General features: G+C 46.4%; 1 protein-coding gene across 8 annotated transcripts in view; it reads right to left on the bottom strand.

Annotated features, from left to right (window-relative positions):
• The window catches only part of MYLK (myosin light chain kinase), a 270,952-nt gene that overhangs the window by 4,031 nt on the left and 250,696 nt on the right, over nucleotides 1-16,225 (bottom strand). For 4 of the 8 annotated variants that reach the window (XM_011950787.1, XM_011950783.1, XM_011950785.1 and 1 more), the window contains 4 exons: nucleotides 14,541-14,693; nucleotides 11,564-11,687; nucleotides 4,590-4,719; nucleotides 3,014-3,145 (listed from right to left, as the gene is read on the bottom strand). In XM_011950787.1, coding sequence (XP_011806177.1) covers nucleotides 3,014-3,145; nucleotides 4,590-4,719; nucleotides 11,564-11,687; nucleotides 14,541-14,693 — 539 coding nt within the window. Of the gene's footprint in view, nucleotides 1-3,013; nucleotides 3,146-4,589; nucleotides 4,720-4,879; nucleotides 5,476-11,563; nucleotides 11,688-14,540; nucleotides 14,694-16,225 lie in introns of those variants that run through there. The other 4 variants (XM_011950784.1, XM_011950786.1, XM_011950789.1 and 1 more) reach the window with 3 other exon arrangements.

Below are 16,225 nucleotides of genomic sequence, written 5' to 3'. Positions count from 1 at the left end.
GCCCGGCCTTTTTTTTTTTTTTTTAGACAGAGTCTCACTCTGTTGCCTAGGCAGGAGTTCAGCAGCATGATCTCGGGTCACTGCAACCTCCACTATCCAGGCTCAAGTGATCCTCTCACCTCAGCCTACTGCATAGCTCAGACTGCAGGTACACACTACCACACCCAGCTAATTTTCATATTTTTTGTAGAGATGGGGTTTCACCATGTTGCCCAGGCTGGCCTTGATCTCCTGACTCAAGTGATCTGCCTGCCTTGGCCTTCCAAAGTGTTGAGATTACACGCATGAGTCACTATGCCCAGCCTAAATTTTCAATTTTGTAATAACAGTTACAGTTAAATAATTTAAATGAAAAATAAGAGTCAAAACAAAATGGGAACAAGGGATCTTTTTGGAGTGATGAAAATGTTCTAAAACTGGATTGTGGTGGTGGTTGCGTGACTATAAATTCATTAAAAATAATTGAATTGTGCATTTAAAATAGGTGAATTTTATGGTATATAAATTATAATTCAATAAAGCTAATAACAGCTATATAAAACATAATTCAAAAGAGCTGATAATATTTCTAAGAAGAAGAAAGCAATATTTGTCTTAGTCTGATCCAAAGCAGGTAATTTGCCTATGGACAATTGGAAATGGACCTCACCGATGAGCCTTTATGCATTAGTCATATTTCTGCAAAGTTCAGCAATTAAAAAATAAAATACACATGCATATAAAATACATACATATTACATATGTTTAAAGTGTATGTGTACATATATATGCACAGAAGCATTACCAACATTGTGCATTTTGGTCGCATGTACATGGTATATACATGTATCCCGCTTTTAAAGTCATATATATACATACCTTTAAAAATATACAATATATTCCACCTGACTTTCTCTTAAATGTTGGAGATGTATTTTTATAGGAAAAAAACTGTAGCCCTGATACGGTTTGGATATTTGTGCCCCCTGAATCTCATGTTGAAATGTGATCCCCAGTGTCGGAGGTGGGGCCTGGTGGGAGGTGTTTGAGTCATGGAGGCAGATCCCTCATGAATGTCTTGGTGCCCTCCCCAAGGTAATGAGTGAGTTCTTGCTCTGTCAGTTCATGTGGATCTGGTCGTTAAAACGTGGCATGTCCTTCTCTCTCTCTCTCTCTCGCCATGTGACATGCCTGCTTCTGCTATGATTGAAAGCATCCTGAGGCCTCACTGGATGCATATGCTGGCACCAAGCCAAATAAGCTTCTTTTCTTTATAAATTTTCCAGCCTCAGGTATTCCTTTATAGCAATGCAAACAGGCTAATACGAGCCCTAACCAGAATAAAAATTATACATAAGAAATCAAGAATTCTAATGTTCTTTTCAATGTTGTTTTTTCAAAACAATTTTGGAAATTGTTTTTTTGAAGTAATTAGGAAGACCCAGACCATGAGGAAAATTGGGTCAGGAAGAGCTGGTCATAAAGTACCCTGCAGTCCCACGCCCTGGACTCTCAGTGCAAAAGTTTCGATTTTGTTTTTATCACAACAACATCCATATGCTTTAATTTCTCATCAGAGCTCCAGCCAAAAGTTAATAAATATCAACGAAACAATTCCAAAGAGAAAATTAAGTATGAAACAATCCCAAAGAGAAAATTAAGTACAAAATGATAATCATTATGTTATTTTAAAACGTTCAAAAAGGAAGAAAAAACTTCAGAAGACCCAAATGCAATGGTAATGGTGAGAATTGCAAGCAGTGGCTCCAGAGCCTTCAGCAGAATCCCCAGTCTGAGAATTTTCACATTATCAAAGGCAGCACATCCACTTTCTTTTAATTGAATGGAGAAAGGGAAATGCCTGTGGTAGGCGAAGCACTGATAAGGCACTTTGATAATATAAAGATGCAGAAGAAAAACTATTTTTTCCATTCCTAACTTTGGGTTATTTTACTCAAAAGGCATTGTCTAGTCACATTGCTGGAGAATCAAAGAAAGTGGGAGGCACAGTTTGTTCTGACTGCTGTACTGTGCTATGCGGCCTTGGGAAAGTTGCCTAATAAACTTCTGTGCTCTATTTGGTCAGACCAAAATGGGCGATAACCTGCCACCCTGCTTGGCAGGTGAAACTCACAGACTTGAAGCAAAGAGCCTGTCTTATCTTGTCCCTTCTCTTTCTAGATGGTTGTAATCCATATGAAAATGGAAACGCTTTGTGTCGTCAACTTTGCTTATTTCTCAGGTGCTATGCCATGACCCCTTAAGGTCCCTTGAGCTCTGACCACTGATGGGTCTATGGCTGCATTATTCCCAGCAGGCAGATAAGCAGCCTGGGGAAGATGGCATCAGCTGAGTGCTTTGTCCCAGGTGCCTGGCTTCCAACTGGCCTCAGTCTGAAGTCACAGTGCATTCTCTCTCTCTGTACCTGCCAGTCCCACAACTTTTCCCTTTACTCCATGACATCTTTACAAGATCTAAAAGGTTCCCCTTTCTCACATATGTCCCCTCACAGAATCCCCAGAGCCACTCTATGACTTAGCTATCATCTTACAGTGGAGGGATCTTAACCCCAGGGAGCTGGACCACCATCCAAGGTCACACAGCCTGTGGATGAGTAGCAGAGCCTGCCGACTCCACATCCTGTGTCTTTGTGCCAGCCTTCCTTTGAGGGCCTCGTATGGGCAAGTCACATGCTTTTCAGCAGTTTACAAAGCTCATTTCACTAAGCATGTTCCAAAGCCAGGTAAGTCCATGCAAGGCCATTTCTAAACTTAGGTCTAGTGGCTGGTGTAAGTAGGTAAAATTTCAAATGTGCCCCCTGGGGAAGTGACTAAAGGACACACCTTCAGGACGTGGGAGTGCAGGGCAGCGCCCTTTATGAGCAGCTCCTGCTGACCCAGTTTCCCCCAAAGCTTGGCAGTTCCTCATTGTCCCAGGCTGCACAGAACTGACATCTTGCCCAGGGTGCATGGTAGGGACCCTACCATCCAGCCACACCCTATTGATGGTGAAGAGAAGCACAGCTACAACTTACCTTCAATCTTGCAGTCAAATCTAGCAGCACTTCCCTCCACAACTTCTAAATCACGAATGGTCTTAGAGAAATAGGGTTTTACATGAGGCTTTTCCTCAGCAACAGCCTCAAGGAAAGCTTGGGACACATCTTCTAGAAGACAGAGAAGAAGACCAGGTCATTTCTTCATTCCTTGTTCTCGCCTCGCCTCTAGCTTAAAGAAACTAACTTTTTAAAAAGTCGCCATGATATAGCAAAGAAGGCAGCTTTGAGAGCTGAATCATAAGCACGGCTTTCTCCTGGGGACAGGTTGGCCTGCTGCCAAATGGTTTTTGGCAGAAGAAAGAACTGTGCCCAAGCTGAGGAAATGATCAGACTCCCCCTTTCCCTTATGCTGACATGTTGAAAGAGGAAATAATCTTTAAAAAGGATTTCTGGCTGCATTTCATGCTGCTTTAGGATTCAGCTGAGGGTATCTGAGCACGGCAGGACCTTGCTGGCCTTCCTAGTCTTGGTATCCCTCTGCCCCTCTTCTGCAGCAGGTGTTCCACCTGCTTTTTAGAAGGGAGGAGCCATGTCCTAGCCACATCTTCAGCTTCCAGTGGCTCCTTCTCCATGCTCACACTGCCTTCATGCTGTGTGACTGTGGACCAGGATATGGGATTGGTTCAGGGAAAAGCTATAACTTGGAGGGACAACTGTATCTCCTCCCTTCCCTTCAGGCTATGTCTAGGTCATCTGAGGAGGGGCAGGACTGGTTCAGGAGGGACCAGGCCTGTGTGCTGCAGTCTCTGTCCCTGGTTGCAAGGAAGCTCCAGAGCAGGCAGCTGCTGGCCGCACCAATAACCCTACCTTTGCTCACCAAAGGGATCTAAACTCAGCTTCTCACCAGTGGATACAAAAAGTACCAGGCAGGGAGGGACAGAGGGTGTCTCTGGCCACATGAGATAACGGCCTGGCCCTTCACGCACCTGAAGCAGGAAAAGGCTGGGGCTTTCACTGAGGAGATGGATGGGACAGCATCTAACACGGTGAGCAAGTAACTGACCCTATTAGTCTCCAGGAGGGGCCCTGCCAATCCCAGTCTGCCCAGTTCAAATGACATGATTCAGCAGCATGAGCAATGCCAAACGAATGTGGACCATATGAGTTCATTTTTATTTAAAACAAAACCACAAAGATGGTAGAAAATAGAATATTTTGTAAATCTTACACAACTATATGTAATTTTAATGTTATTTTTGCCTATTAATATAGAAGTATCACTTCTGCCATAAGAACAAAGGAAGATTTTAATAAAGTCTTTGTTAATTTTAACACAAAATATATGAAAAAGCATAGCTGAGGTCATCTAGTTCTATTAGACAAATAACAACTTTCCCTCTGAAAATGGCTAAGCCTAAGGTTAAACGATTAAGAATAATTATTAGTCTTAGTAACTGTCAGGGCAACTCAAAATTCCTTCTGAATTTATCTTTGCAGGGCATATTGAAAAAAAAAACAAAAAACAAAAACAAAACCAACCAAAACTTCAAAATGCCCCTTTGTTCCCCAACCCTTTCTTTCTCACCAGCTGGATGGAGAAACTCCTCCTTACCTTCAGATTCTAGTTTTTCTGCATTGAGCGGGCTGGTTGGTGACCCTGTTGAGGATTTCCTGCCACTGAGCCCTGAGATCATTGCCATAGAGGACAGTCTTCCAATGGCTCTCACAGCATTGCCCGTTTTCTGGAAAATAGACACGGGGGTTGGACTCAGGCGTTGTCCCTGGTTCCAGCTGGGTAGTGTGAGGGGCTGCGGGGAGTAGAGCCCAGCCCCAGAGAAGCAGCTGTTCCCTGGATAAAGGACCTCCCGAGAGCCGAGGTTCTGCCAGAGGAGCGAACCCAACCTTGCTCTGCTCAGCACTGTCAGTGTGTCAGAAGATGTTCAGAGAATGGAATGGGGCCTGGAACTGATGTGTGCGTTAATGTGACTAAACAAGGTCAACATGAGACAAAAACCCTTTTCATACAGTGCTTCAACTCCCATAAAAGGGATAGTTTATATAAAGCAACTGCAGGCTGAGACAGCTCCAAAGACTTATTGCTGACTGGGCCTAGCGGGGCTGTTTCTCGTAAAACAATGCCAGTGATGTGATTATAATTGGCCAAGAGAATAGTTACTACGGATCCCACAAGTCCTGATGCAAAAATAATCATGATAATAATAACAGGGCATCCTGTTGACCTTGGGCAAGTCACTTAACCACTCTGGGCTTCAGTTTCCTTCTCTAGAAGGAGGGGGCTGGACAAGATGATCTCCAAGGTCCCATTTAGCTGTGTTTATAATTCAGAGACTTAAATGATTTGGAGAAACACTCTGGCTGGCCCCAGCACAAGTCTACTATGCAGTGAAGCTCTGGAAGGGACCTCTTCCCTGATGTGCATTCAGGCACCGAAAAGAAGCATCGAAGAAATAAAAGGCAATGGCACTTTGCTTTTCGGTGACTAGACTTGGGAGAGGAAAGAATTTCTGCTGAAAAGGATCAGAACTTGAGATGTAATTTATTTACATTGTGAAAATTCTACCAAGCATAGGATCCCTAATAATGTACAATTGTGTCTTATTGTTTTTTATCTTTCAATAAGCTTTTCACCTTTTTTCTAAGGTTAACAGGAATGACTAAGAAAACTAAGGCACAACCAAGTTTTTCCACCCCTGCACCCAAAGCATCTTTTTTAGGCATCTAAAAGCTGTGCATCCAGACAACAGATGTCACCACAGACTGGCTACTTGTCCCCCCTGAGAGAGGAAGGAAACAGCCTCTTCATAGGCAAATGGCTTGTACTCATTGCACCTCAAATTCTGCCGGCAAAGCCATTTTCCTCCTGAATTCACTTCACATGCTTAAGTACTTCAGTAAAGCCTCACCATTTAGGACTACTTGGAAAGCCAGTAAGCTTCAGTAAAAAGACTGATCATTTTGAAAGTAAATAACTTCTGGGTGCTAAGGAAACATACAGAAAATTGTGTGCGTGTGTGTATGGTGAAAGAGGAGACCTACTGCGGTGGACAGGATGACGTTACTGTCGTGCCTCCTGCCGTCCTTGCTGCAGATTGCTTTCATGCACTTTGGACAGACATTCCACCTTGCTCTGTCCCCTGGCCATCCCTTCTTGCACACATCGCACTGTGTGGTGTGGGTATGTTTCTGGCCTCTGCCGCCAGAGTGAGGCTGGGTCACTGAACAGAATCCAGGGAGCCCCAGGTGGAGGTGATGAGGAGGGGAGACGGTGAGAGATGAAAACCGAACAACTTAACTGTGAGCAGAACCACGGTGTGGCCCTGCAGGGAATGCCTCTGCAGGCTCAGGCCACGTGGCAACCTTTCATGCTCTTCTGGGAGATGTTACTGGTTCAGCCTCTTTGTTGTGCTAGCTGGAGTGTAGAGAGACCCAGCTCTTCCCACGGTAGGTTATTCTGCCCTCAGGAACAGGTAAGAGGTGGTACGAGCCATGGCAGCCCTCCCTATGTAGTCAATGTCAGACCAGCCTGCTTTCTAATCAACCTGATTCTCAGACTCTGCCCTTCTCTGCTCTCCATTCCCTTTATCCAACACAGATTGGTTTGTCATGAGCTAGGAGCCTCTAAACCCAGAGGGTTTGTTCTCAAAAAGGGATAGGTTAGTTCTCTAACCCTAATTGCTGGGAGACCTTGTACAAGTCAGTTCCCTTCTCTGGGCCTCAGGAGCCTGGGAGCAGAAGATTCTAATCTCCCTGCAGTTCCAGACCTCTACAGAAAGACGCTGGTGTATATCCATAAATGTGTAGCAAGGAACACCCGCCTTGAACCCATGAGCTCCCCATTTCCAGACATCAGGATTGGGACTGATCAGGACTGTCTTCACTTGTGTGGTGTGGAGAGATGATGCGTTTTCTCTTCCAGGTTTTATTTAATAACAAAGTGACTAATATGAACCTATTAGAATGAGGAAACAAAAGAGTTACAGTATTTCAGAGGAACTAGTAAATCTATTAAATAAATAGGTCTCACATATGGAGAACTTTTCTAAAAGATGGAGATATCTAGCATATAATTTCTAAAACATCAAAAAAATCTGGAAATTGATTTGTGAAAAAAATTGCTGAGGAAGTTATTTGTCAGAACTAGAAATGAATATATCGGTATGTTCTAGTCTTCCACTTTTATGCCTTTGAGCTGACAACTGGTTATTGCTTTACTGTCCAAGGACCTTTGGAAATTTTTGGAACATCAAGATAGCCAAGTTTTAATTTCGTAATTTCTGCCTTCATTTTGAGAAAGTCTTTTTCTCGTTTGAGGGCAATTAACCAGGCTGAATTCCTGTGTTACCAGTGGACAGTATCTGCACCAGCCTCCTTCATGCAGCACAAATTCCCTGCCACTTGGAGAGCTTGTGGGGCCAGCCATCTTGGCTTACTAAGGCAGGCTTGTGGAGTTTCCCAGGATTAGGGTCTTTTGATGCCAATACCAAGACATTCCCTGGCAAATATATGGCAAGCTGGTTACCCGCACACCAGTCAGTCATCAAAGCCCCCCATATATATCATCAGCCCCAAGACTACAGTTTCCCCTGAGCAGGGCATACCATCCAAATGGGATGGCTAAGAATACTCCATACTATGCTGAGTCCAGTGTTTTCTTCCCTAATGCCCTTGGTTCATACTGCTGGGGTCTTTATGGTTCCTGGAAAATAAAGATGGCTACCCACGGGCCTCTGATGTCTAGTCTTTTGCTTCCAGTGTGCATGCAGAAATGCTATTAATCTGTTCAACCTACCTGCCCCCATTGCTGCACCTTTCCAACATATCTTTGTAAAATTCTTTTAATACAAATTTAAAATATACCTTCTTTCAGAATAACTTCATTCTAAGATGAGTAATACGATTACCCATATGTATACGAGTCATCTATACCCAGCCTAGCTTTGCTTGTAGGGATTTGTTCCCATGTCACTTCATTCCTCCTAGGGCTTTTTATGAAAACCACACCAGAATAACAAGAAGGTGCCTTCTCTGGCACAGCTACAGAGAGTTCTGGGCCATCTGAGCCTGCCCTTCCCCTCTCCCTCTGCCCCTGCTTGCAACCCATTCCTTCCCACTCCACCCCACCGCACAGAACCTTGGCTGCTGCAAGAGGGAACCCCCATATTCCAAGGGGAGCTAAGGCCCTGGTGATGGCAGTTAAAATGCAGAAAACGTTTTCCCAAGGGAGCAACGTAACATGAAATGGTTAGAGCTGTTAACTGGGAAGCTACTCTTCAGGGACGCTACTTGTTGAATGGGATTTTTGTGAACAACTTTTGTGGAAAAATCATTTCCAAATGTTGCCATCTATACTAAAATATAAAATCAAGTTTCCTTCTCTGAATTCTACCCTTTTCTTCCCCTGCCCTTCCAGAAAACCCTATGGCTAATAATGCCGTAAACAAGAAGAAAAAGAAATTGATTAAAATATCAGCATAGGCTGGGCACTCAGCACTTCGGGAAGCCAACGCAGCAGGATCGCTTGAGGCCAGGAGTTCAAGACCATCCTGGCCAATATGGTGAAACCCCATCTCTACTAAAAATACAAAAATTAGCCAGTGTGGTAGCGTAGGCCTGTAGTCCTAGCTACTCAGGAGGCCGAGACGAGAAGATTGCTTGAGCCCAGGAGGTCGAGACTGCAGTGAGCTATGCTTGTACCACTGCCCTCCAGCCTGGGTGACAGCATGAGACCCTGTCTCTTTTAAAAAAAAAAAATCAGCACCACTGTGATTCCCTGACTGATTTAACTGACAAATTCCCTTTGCCTCCTCTCCTATTTCCTTGTCTCTTCTCTGCTCCTAGCCCCTGGGTTTAGGAGTCCTCCTGGCTTTGGTTTGTCTGCCAATGTTCCCAGGTGATAAGGTTGCCCCTTAACCTATAGCCTCAGCCAAGTAATATCCACTTAGACTCACTGCACTGAGGACTGCCCCACCCTGACATCAGCTTCCCTATCCTTTCCAGAAATATTTCCTTGAGACCTTCTGGCCACAGGATTATTAATACAGCTGGCCTTGATTTTGTAGATCCTCTCCCCTTTTTTTATAAAAGAATTTGATACTCAGATACCAGTGGCACCAAAAGGTAAGCAGCTACAGATGTTTCAACTCACCTTGCACTTGAGGGAGGCCTGGAGACCCACCTAAACCTTCCCATGAGGGGCGTAGCCAGGAACTGACTTCCACGAAGGAGGAGCACAGCTGAGATGTGCTCGGGATGGTGGTCACTTAAACTCCACACTTGTGGCCCCCATTTGCCTTTGCTCCCTCTTTCAACCTCTGAGTGACACTCTACTTTTTGAGGCAACTGTGATTTAGTCACCTGGTGTGGCAAATGACCAGTGTTCCAGTTGCCTCCAACACAGTAATTTCCCTTTTCTCTGCCACCCAGTCAGTCTGAATGCCCCTGGGTCCCTTGAGTATCCAGCTAAAAGACTCTGCGCCTGTCAAGCCAAGCCCTGCCAGAATGGGTCCGGCTCCCACCTCTGTGCCTTCTCCTCCACATGTGTAGTCCTCTTCTCTGTGTTCTGACTCAGGTTCCACATCTGATTCAAACTCTTGAGCCTGGGAGCATTTCTTCATAATCACATCCAACTCTGGTTGCGACCAGGTCGGTCCTATCCACACACACCCATGGCTATGGAGAGCTATCGGGATAGTTTACGTATCTTAGTGCGCATTACATCCTTTCATGTCTAGTTGCTTCAGTTCCCCATTGTACTACATGGTCGCTGCGTATAGAAACCATGTCCTCTCAATTGCTTGAACCTGGGAGGCAGAGGCTGCAGTGAGCCGAGATCGTGCCACTGCACTCCAGCCTGGGTGACGAAGTGAGACTGTGTCTCAAAAAAAAAAAAAAAAAAAAAGAAAGAAAGAAGGAAGGAAGGGAGGGAGGGAGGAAACCATGTCTTCTCCAGCAGCCTAAGAATTGTAATTCTAGGCCAGGAGCAGTGGCTCACGCCTGTAATCCCAGCACTTTGGGAGGCCGAGGTGGGCGGATCACGAAGTCAGGAGATAGAGACCATTCTGGCTAACACGGTGAAACCCTGTCTCCACTAAAAATACAAAAAATTAGCCGGGCGTGGTGCCAGGCGCCTGTAATCCCAGCTACTCAGGAGGCTGAGGCAGGAGAATGGCGTGATCCCGGGAGGCGGAGCTTGCAGGGAGCCGAATTCGCACCACTGCACTCCGGCCTGGGCGACAGAGTGAGACTCCATTTCGAAAAAAAAAAAAAAAGAATTGTAATTCTAATTGTGGTAATAAAAATGATAAAATAGATGATGATGGTGATAAACATCCTGTGGTTTTGGATAATAATTTTATCCACCCATGCCTTTTATCAGAGGCAGTCTTGGAGTTAAGACTATGTGTTTTGCAGTCAAGCTCTGGGTTTGAATCCTGACCCTTCTGCTTATTAGCTGTGTAACCCTGGATGGCTTTCCTAACCTTTTCTCTGCCTCAATTTTGTCTGCAAAGTGGGGATAATAACAGTACCTGCTTCCTAGGGTTAAAAGATTTAGTGTATAGATAGTGCTTTAAATGGTCCCTGACAGATGGCCTACCTTAATACCTATTAGCGGCCGGGCGCGGTGGCTCAAGCCTGTAATCCCAGCACTTTGGGAGGCCGAGACGGGCGGATCACGAGGTCAGGAGATCGAGACCATCCTGGCTAACACGGTGAAACCCCGTCTCTACTAAAAATACAAAAAACTAGCCAGGCGAGGTGGCGGGCGCCTGTAGTCCCAGCTACTCTGGAGGCTGAGGCAGGAGAATGGCGTAAACCCGGGAGGCGGAGCTTGCAGTGAGTTGAGATCCGGCCACTGCGCTCCAGCCTGGGAGACAGAGCCAGACTCCGTCTCAAAAAAAAAAAAAAAAAAAAAAAAACCTACTAGCAACTGGGATCATTTTTGGACACTTACCATGTACCAGGCATTGTACTACTAAACGCCACATGACGATGATCTCGTGTAATTCTCATAATTATCACAACAAAGCTGTGAAGTTGGTACTATTATCCCTACTTTACACATGAGAAAACAAATCCACAGCAAGGTTACCTCATTGGCTAAGGACACATTATTATTAACATACAACCTTCCTAGATGGTGGGACCATGTCTCTCTCGTGTGCCCTCCTCCTCCATCATAAAGAGATGTGAGACCATCATGCTACCATCCCATTCTCAGGGTTGACAAATGGACCTCAAAGTGACGTTGCTTATCCCAAGCCATGAAGACATGAAATGTCAGTGGCTTAACCTGAGTAAAGGTTAAGGGTCCTCTGGGACAAAGGTGAGCAGGAACAGAGAGACAGCTAAGCTAAGAATCCATCCCATCTCCTCGAGAAAGGGACTCTGCACTCAGGACTAAGCACACCACTGTACCTTAATCAGCTGCCTAAACTGGTCCCAGACTGCTTCAGAAACAAATTTAACCTTTCTTGATGTGAGGCCAGGGCAAGCTGGGAATGAAAGTGGCTTCAGCAACACAAATATGAGGGGTAATATCCCAGTCCAAAGTGACCCTCGCATTACCTGCCATTTCCTTCTTGCCATGTACTTCTTCATCCGGTCCTTGGAGAGTTTCTTGGCCTCCATGTTCTTGGTATCTTTCATTAGCCATGGATGCTGAAGGCACTGTGTGCAGTCCAGGCGGTTTCTGACAGAGGCAGAGATCAGGAGATTTTTGAGCAGGAAGAGACCTCAGGGACCACTGGTTAGATCAGAAATGGGAGGCCAGCTGTTCCCGGGCACAAGGGCAGAGGCCAGGGCCCCCTGCTCCTGGACCATCCACCGTGATCAGGATCACTGTGCTCTTCACCTTTCTCCTCACTTGGTCTGGGTCACACTAACCAGAACCAGCATGGGTCAGTGTTATGAAAGCCTAAGCACCAAGGAAGCGACTGGGCTCCATGGCCTGCTCTTGGGGTCAAGGAAGAGTAAGTGCTGCAGGGCAGACGTTTCTGGGATTGACTGGCACCTATTTCAGGCTGGTGTCATTCTGCTGGTCCTATGAGGGCTGGGGCCCACAGAGCCTAATCCTCCTGCCACCCTGTCTGGAGGAGGGGAGAGTTAAACCCTAGGATAAAACCTCCGGCAATCAATGAACTTTCATGTTTTATATCTTATGGTGTGGTTGAGTATCAGGTTTTTCTTGTTACAACTCAAAGAAGTAGGTCCTGCATATAGCCTATGAATTATGACTTCTTTTTTTTTTTTTTTTTTTTTTGAGACGGAGTCTTGCTCTGTCGCACGGGCTGGAGTGCAGTGGCCGGATCTCAGCTCACTGCAAGCTCCGCCTCCCGGGTTTACACCATTCTCCTGCCTCAGCCTCCCGAGTAGCTGGGACTACAGGCGCCCGCCACCTCGCCCGGCTAGTTTTTTTGTATTTTTTAGTAGAGACGGGGTTTCACCGTGTTAGCCAGGATGGTCTCGATCTCCTGACCTCGTGATCCGCCCGTCTCGGCCTCCCAAAGTGCTGGGATTACAGGCTTGAGCCACCGCGCCCGGCCTTATGACTTCTTTAGAACTGCACTGAAACTCACTTCATCTTTCTGAAAGCTTTAGAAACACTTTAGATCTAGAAACATTTTAGAACCATTGCCTTAACTGTAACAGGACTAAGAAAGCCTAAAGAACCAAATGCTAACATACATAGAAAAATGACTGGAAAGAAGTATAGCAAAATGTAGTGATCTTTAGATAAAGGGATTATAGATGATTTAAATTTTATTATATTCTTCAAATCCTCTATAATTTACATGTATTACTTTTATAATAGAAAGCTTTTTTTTTTTTTTTTTAAGTGCTGATAGGTGGTGATTTCTGGTTGAAGAGAGGTTGGCTATAAGAGTTTATGGGAATTTAGTGTCTTGATCTGTTTGAATAAGATCAGTTCTTTGTTTAATCCATTTTATGAGCACAGAGGGATCCAGTCCAGCCTGTTACTGACTTAATTCAAGATCAGATGAGAAAATAAGATATAAACACACAATACTTTGTTTACCAAATATTCAGTGAATAAAGCTTGGATGACAAAAGCCATCATTGTACCAGAGTTACTGAGGAGGTTTTCACCTCCTGAGGCAACTTGGGTGTGGGGGTCCCTCATACTGGAAGATAATTTAGACTTCCCACAGTGTCTTAGTTCTCCTTGGTCATGCCCATTTCTGATACAGACTGTGACAGCAAAAGGCTAAAAAGACCTCATTGTCAAGGAGTATAGAATGTGGCCTGTGGGGGAGTTTGGCCCTGACTGGCTAAAAAGGACCGAGAGTGGGGTGCATCACAGGAAAGCCTGACAGTGCCATCTGAGACACTCCAATATTGCTCCTTCAGCAGCTAACTGCACCCTCCTGCCCTGAACAGCCATTCTTCCTCGCGGAGCCATCGGCAGCCTTGCAAGGCTGCAAAGTCACCTGGGAGTGCACAGCCTCCTGCCTGCCCTGGAGCCAGGCCCCTCCCCTTCTCTCTAACATGCCACCCATGTCAATACCACCCTTCTTGGCAAAGTACAACTGCTCCCTGGGATTGCCAAGTATAGCTCTAAGCTCCTCGGCACCCCTACAGTCAGACTCTGCCTCATCTAGTCACCTATTTGCAGAGTGGGTGAGCTGCCCAAAAGGCCAGCTGTTCTCACCTGAGTCCTACTGCTCCCTTTCCCTGGGCAGCCTTCCCTACGCATGCAGAGCCCAGGACAGTTCCTTCCAGGAGATTCTGTCTAGGTACACCCACTGCCCACCTTCAGTCAACCTCCCACTCTGGTCTCCCCTACAAACTCCAAGCTCTAATCTTCCATTGAAACCTGGAGGGCCTGAGTCCCTGACCTTTCCCCACAGCCCATGCACACTGGCCTCCCACTGTTCACTTCCCTGTGTTCACAGCTGCAGCAGGCAGAGGTGGGGAACCTCAACAGAGGCAGAGCTGGGAGAGGGCTAAGCCCAGTGGTCTGGGATCACAGCCTCCCTTTGGCCAGATGTTAGAAGGTACCTGCCTGTATTTAAGCATGCAGTTATTAAATAACTGAGATATAAAAAAACACTAAGCCAGAATAATTATAATCTGGGGATATGATTGGGACCCACAGAGAAGTTCTAAGATGCTGCCGTCCTCTGCTCTTGCTTGTTGAGAGAGTCCTTCCCCTGCAGCCCCTGAAGAGGGCTGTGGCTGGCCACAACTGTACCCAGAAAATAAGAAGGGCAGTCATTAGTCACACAGAACAGCTGCCCCTCGCTCTGCAACGTGGTCAAGTGTCGCTTTTCAAGTCAGGTGTCTGAGCTTCTGAAGGTGAATTCCATGTCTAGCTCCAGGGGGCAGGGCCTAGGAAGTCGCCTCCCCGACCCACATGTACTCGGGTCTCTTATGATGCCCACCCTCCCTTCCTCAGGGAATGCTAGGAACGACTCAAGGCAGGGTGGCAAGGAGGGTGCCCCAACAGGCAAAGGAATCCCCCTTTGCTTCCCAACACAGGGCAGGGAGTGGAGAAGCAAAGACTGAAATCCCAACTCATTACTTCATATCTTTCTTCAGCAGATTGCTGATGAAATCCTTGGCATCATCGGAGATCTCATCGAATGCCTCGTCGTCGAAATCCCAGGTGGCTGAGGTAACGTTGGCCAAGGTTTCATTATCGTTGTCTCCCATGAAGGGGGAAAGGCCACTGACTCTGGAGAGACAAGAGCAGGAAAGCAGGTGTGGCTAGGAAAGGGCGTGCTAACTGAGGTCAAAGGTGAGGGTCGTCCAGCCTCCCCACCCCCAAACTCTTCTTGGCAAGAGCCAAGGCTCTGTGGGCCTTGCACCTGCCTTTCTTTCACTTGTGGAAAGAAAAGAGGGTGTGGTTCACAGCCCTGTCTTTTCTTGGTCACCTGCTTCTTGACACCACCTACCTGTGAAGCTGAGGTGCAGTGGGTTGCTTTAGATTACGGGCTTCTGCAGGGTATACGGCAGGGCTGATAAGTCCCTCTGTCCTGGTCTTCTATTCTTCCCCAAAGCCCAGGTTAGAGCCTTCTCCAAGCCCCTTCCTCCTGTGCTCCTGCCCCCCTCCGTGGACCGGGCACATGGTAGTGATCACCGCTGCACCCTTCTGTCCCCTCCCTCCCACCTCTCTCCACACACCTTCAGCTCCAAGAAGAGGGCCCAGCACATAGGAGAGGCTCAGCAAGTGAAGTGTGTGCCCGATGGATAGATGGACTTTGAATCAGCAATGTAGGTTCAGGGAACCTGAGACATTCATGCCAAACTAGAAAACTCCCTATGAGGTGCTGTGGCAGAGGACAGAGTGCAGCCTCTCTGCTTGCTGGATGACCTTGGACAATTCACTGATCTGTGTCAGTTTTCTCCTCTAAAATGGAGAAGCTGCCATTTAACTATACGGTGGTCACTTCTTCATCCTCAGCAGCATCGTGATGGCAGCAGACACTTATTAAACTTTTTCTATGTGCCAGGCACTGGGTCGAGTGCCTAAAATAAGTGAACTCACTTAATCTTAACACTGCCCTATGATGCAGGTAATTCTTATAAGTTTGTTTTACAGATGAGGGATTGAGGCACAGACCAGGCTCAAGTAACCTGCCCAAAGATTCGCAGCCAGTGAGACTGGAACCCAGGTATCTGCCTCTAGAGCCTGTCCTCTTAAATGCTATACTATCCTAACATTTCTGTGAAGATGAAGTAAATTGCAGTGTTCAGCACTGGCACCAGGCCTGGTCCACAGTAAGGAGACAGTCCATGCCCAGACTCCACTCCCTCACCAAGCTGTGAGTGCAGGAATGACTCTGTGACCAGCAGCTGAAGCCAAATAAACTTTATAAGGTAAGGAATTTCAAAATAAAATAGATCAGATTTGCGGCGTATTGACCTTACCTCTCACCTCTGTGCACCTCACCTTCATAGCAACAACCCACCCCACTGTTCACACGGGCCTCGTGAGTCAGCCTCATGGGTGTTTGACCTGCACAGTTGCCCAGAGTCCCACCCTTAGACAGGCCCTGTGCTTGGTTTAATGCTCTGCTGCTGTCATCTCAAGATTCTCAATAAGGTTTGAACAAGTGGCCCCACCTTTTATGTTGCAAATTATGTAGCTGTTCCTGCCCTGACCTCAGCTGAGCCCCATGAGATGGGTCTGGGGGCCAGGCATGGTGGCTCACGCCTGTAATCCCAGCACTTTGGGAGGCCGAGATGGATGGATCACCTGAAGTC

The sequence above is a fragment of the Colobus angolensis genome, unplaced genomic scaffold (assembly GCF_000951035.1).
Source record: "Colobus angolensis palliatus isolate OR3802 unplaced genomic scaffold, Cang.pa_1.0 Scaffold31, whole genome shotgun sequence".
Taxonomy (NCBI): domain Eukaryota; kingdom Metazoa; phylum Chordata; class Mammalia; order Primates; family Cercopithecidae; genus Colobus; species Colobus angolensis.
This window is presented reverse-complemented; position numbering and strand designations above follow the sequence as displayed.